This window comes from Sphaeramia orbicularis, chromosome 11 (assembly GCF_902148855.1).
Source record: "Sphaeramia orbicularis chromosome 11, fSphaOr1.1, whole genome shotgun sequence".
Classification (NCBI taxonomy): domain Eukaryota; kingdom Metazoa; phylum Chordata; class Actinopteri; order Kurtiformes; family Apogonidae; genus Sphaeramia; species Sphaeramia orbicularis.
The window spans coordinates 14,147,780-14,151,644 of record NC_043967.1 but is presented as its reverse complement, the minus strand read 5'-3'; the positions used below and the strand labels follow the sequence as shown (position 1 = coordinate 14,151,644).

The 3,865-nt window shown below is 39.4% G+C and overlaps 1 protein-coding gene across 2 annotated transcripts in view; it reads right to left on the bottom strand.

Moving 5' to 3' along the window:
- The window catches only part of vps50 (VPS50 subunit of EARP/GARPII complex), a 303,387-nt gene that overhangs the window by 87,236 nt on the left and 212,286 nt on the right, over nucleotides 1-3,865 (bottom strand). For both annotated transcript variants that reach the window (XM_030147934.1, XM_030147933.1), the window contains exon 21: nucleotides 2,006-2,127. In XM_030147934.1, the coding sequence (XP_030003794.1) occupies nucleotides 2,006-2,127 (122 nt within the window). The remainder of the gene's footprint in view (nucleotides 1-2,005; nucleotides 2,128-3,865) is intronic.

Here is a 3,865-nt window from a genome sequence, read left to right as displayed (position 1 = left end):
GACATGTTGTAAAAAGGTTCATGTGAATTAAATAAAAACAAAAAAATATATAGATTTTAATTTTGTTACATTTTCAACAATATCCCAACCTATCTGGTCTTTGTGTGACGATATGAACACAGTACATAATGGAATTTTAGCATGTGATCCACAGAGTCAACAGGGCAGCTTGACTTGACGGAGCCGACGGTTGCAGACATTGGGGTATTTACACTTTTGAATTTTAATGGCTCCCATTACTCTTCAAGTGAGGAAGTCGAGCAGCTCCATCTTGATTCAAGGGGAGTAAAGAGAGCAGCGCCTAGGTCAAAATACCACCATATGTGCCTCACAAATTTCCACAAGCCTTTTTAAAGATTCATGTGGTACATTAGCATTTTACTGCAGGTACCTCTTTGAGTGAGGCCATTAATGAGACGGGTGGGTTCATGAAATGACACTTAATGAGGAGAGGTGGAGTGGGAAAAAAAAAAAAAAAAAAAAAAACAGAAGCAAGAGTTACACAGAGCTGCAAACAAAGAGAGAGAATGACGTCGATAAAGAGATGAAAGAAAAGCTATGTGGAGAGAGCAACATGTGATAATCACACGATTATGAGATGAGGAAGGCGAGAGAAAAAACAGGCTTGGCGAAGAAAAATGACTATCGAGGAAAAAAAAAGATGGAGTCGAACAGTGTATGTGGACCCGCAGTTCCCAGATTCAGATCCCCCGACAAGTCATCAACTCACAACCAGTGTGTCACCATCCCTCGTCTAAACGTGACACACATGCACGCCAGTAATCTGTGGTGAAGAGGCCCCTGCGGAGCGTTCATCCGCTTTATCACTTCCACCTCAATGGGACATTTGTCATTTTTTTGCTATCATTACCACTTCCCTCGGGGTAATTCCGACACAAATGATGTTTTCTTTCTTCATGAGGCACAACAGAAATGGCATAATGGTCTTTAGATGAAGCGTGCGTGTGCGTGTGTGTGTGTGTGTGTGTGTGTGTGTGTGTGTGTGTGGGGGGGGTTATCATAACTCATACATACATACATACAGGATTCTTCAGATGGAAGTTTTAAAGTGATTCTTGCTTTTACTCTGTGTGTATCACCTATCACCTGAGGAATGATTTCAACAACATGGATTTGGAAATAATTTCTAAAACCTGGTGCACTGGTAATTATGATGTTTATCTGCCGTCCTGTAGATGTAACTACCTGGCTTTGAGAAAGGAAACATCATCACACTGAGCTCACAAATAAATACAACACTCCAGATTACGGCAAGAATTATGACTGAAAAAAAGAGCAGGCAGCAATGTGTGTGTGTGTGTGTGTGTTAAGATGTATACTAACAGAACAGACAGAAGATTCAATATGTCAAAACCGTGTGTTTGCATATCACTACTCACTTTTCCATTGACCCTCAAATTGTGCATATATAACTTGCGCTTAAAAATTTGCCTAATGGGAAAACGACAATTTCACCAAAAGTCTCATTTTCCCATTAAAAGTTTTTGCGCTATCAAGAGGTGTTTTTTTGGGCGTAGTACAAATGGTGTATCACACAAAACTGCAATGGAAAGACCTTTTTTCGCAACTAGAGTGAATTAAAAAAAAACTGATGATGACATACGTTAAAACAAGCGAAGAAGAAGAAGAAGAAGAAGAAGAAACATGTCGTGGTATGTGTGGACACACCAGGAAACCCAATCGTTTTTAAATTCAGTACGAGATAGAGGGGTAATATATAATAATAAAAATGAATATATCTGTAAATCAACACTATATTTACGTTCGTCGCCATGTTTATGGAATGACTTCTCCTGTCATCTCGCCATAATAAATAAACAAATCATCACATTTGTGATTTAATGGAAAATCCGACATTACGCACTTGTGTTTTTTCGACATTTAGTAAATACTGGTAAAGTTTTGCGCAGATGTCCAATGGTAAAGCCACTACTAAGTCCATTATTTTCTATTTCACCAAGTGTGTGGATGTGAAATACTCTACCAGGTCATTGCGTCCGAAGAAGGTGTACACAGCGTACAGGTAGTAGTCAAAGAGCTGCGATACACAGTGGATGACGTCAAAGGCGATTGGCTTCAGGATGTTCATCATCTGCATGTATTTCCCTGTGTAGAGATCGCACACAAAAACAAAAGAGGTTCACAGAAACGGCAGAGTTACATTGTCTCCGGTACAAATCCTGAGTACCCTTTGGACTTTTTGCAGTGTTTAGTTTACAGCAAATGACACAGAACTGCTCTAAAGTAAATCTTTTTAAGAAATTAAATGTGTTAAACGACCTTAAGTTAATCATGGTGCTAATCACGGTGCTCCTTCTCTTCCCTAAGGAGGAAAACATTGGCAGGAACACACTACATTTGCATACTCTTGGGGGCAAAGATTTAATTTAGAAGGAAAGTAATAAAAGCATTAAGCACAGAAGTACAGGGGTGTAACAAAGTTAGCATCCAGTCAGAACTGATTAGCGTTTGTAAAAGACAGAACTTCAGTCTGGCTGGCTTTGCCACTGAGACGGCACTATTAAACTCACACACTCATTTTTCACACCCTGTCTCGTGAATTCTGCGGCAAGAAGTCGGCGAGCAATCTAACTCTATCAAAGAGCTGCACAGACTGAATTAGAAGCGATCGCTTGAAGTCAAACTTTGGTTGTTCACTCAAGTTTGCTGCTTTAGCTTTTTCTCACAAGAGTCAAAATCAATATTATCTATTATATGGGGGAAAAAAAGAGGACCAATTATTACTGTGTGTTCCAGCAAACCGAGGTATTGTTGTCACTTATGTGTATCTGTGCGTGACCTGCATGAGCCGACAACACATGGATCAATTTTAATGGAACTCAGAATGTAGATATACAGACTGGAGCTTCAGCTGCATCTGACTTAATAAACAAAACGAGAAGAAATATGGTTTTGGCCCCAGAAAAAGAATTTATTTTTTGTTTTTTTGTCTTTTAAAATGTTTCTTCTGTCTTTAACTCTTGGGAGTTCATGGTCATGACTCTGTGACTGAATCATATGACATTTTCAACACGTCGTAGCGTTGGAAGTCGGTCACATAGACCACTGGGGACAACTGCATTCAAAAGTGTGGACTTGAAACACTCTCCCACTTTTTATTTGATGTTGATAGAGCAAATACAACTGGAGATATGATGTTTTGAAACTGGAGCAAACAAATGTGAATAAAAGTATGAAAATGAGCTGGGGGGGGTGTTAGATTTCTGACCATGTCTTCATCATTTTTGGTCCTTTTTAAAAATGGAAAAAAACTGGTCGAATCTCTGGATCCTAATCCACAGACTGCATTAGCATTACAGGTAAGGGTGGGAATGACCCCCACCTGAACCAGTGTGGAAACCCAGGGTGAGGGCAAGGGGGGAGAAAACTGGAGAAAACCCCTATGTAAAGATATGCTTTTATGTCAAATATTTGAGTACAGTTTTTATTTATTACAATTTTGATTGTATATACCTAATATTTGGAACCAATATTCACTTTTAAAGTCTTTGAAAAAGTTTGTTAAGCATCTTTGTGTTATTAATGCAAGAAATTATATAATATGTAATATGTCGGAGGCGGGGAGGGTTATACATGGGGGTTCGGTCCATAACTAACGTAATAACTAATGCTGGCGTGAAACGAAAGTGAAACTTTACATCCTTTCAACTCCTTTACAACTTCCAACTCCCGGGTTCTATTCCTCTATTATACAGCGTGTGTGTGTGAGAGAGTGTGTGTGTGTGTGTGTGTGTGAGAGAGAGAGAGAGAGAGAGAGAGAGACAGACAGACAGAGAGAGAGACAGAGAGAGAGAGAGAGAGAGAGAGAACTAGTGTCAGTGTT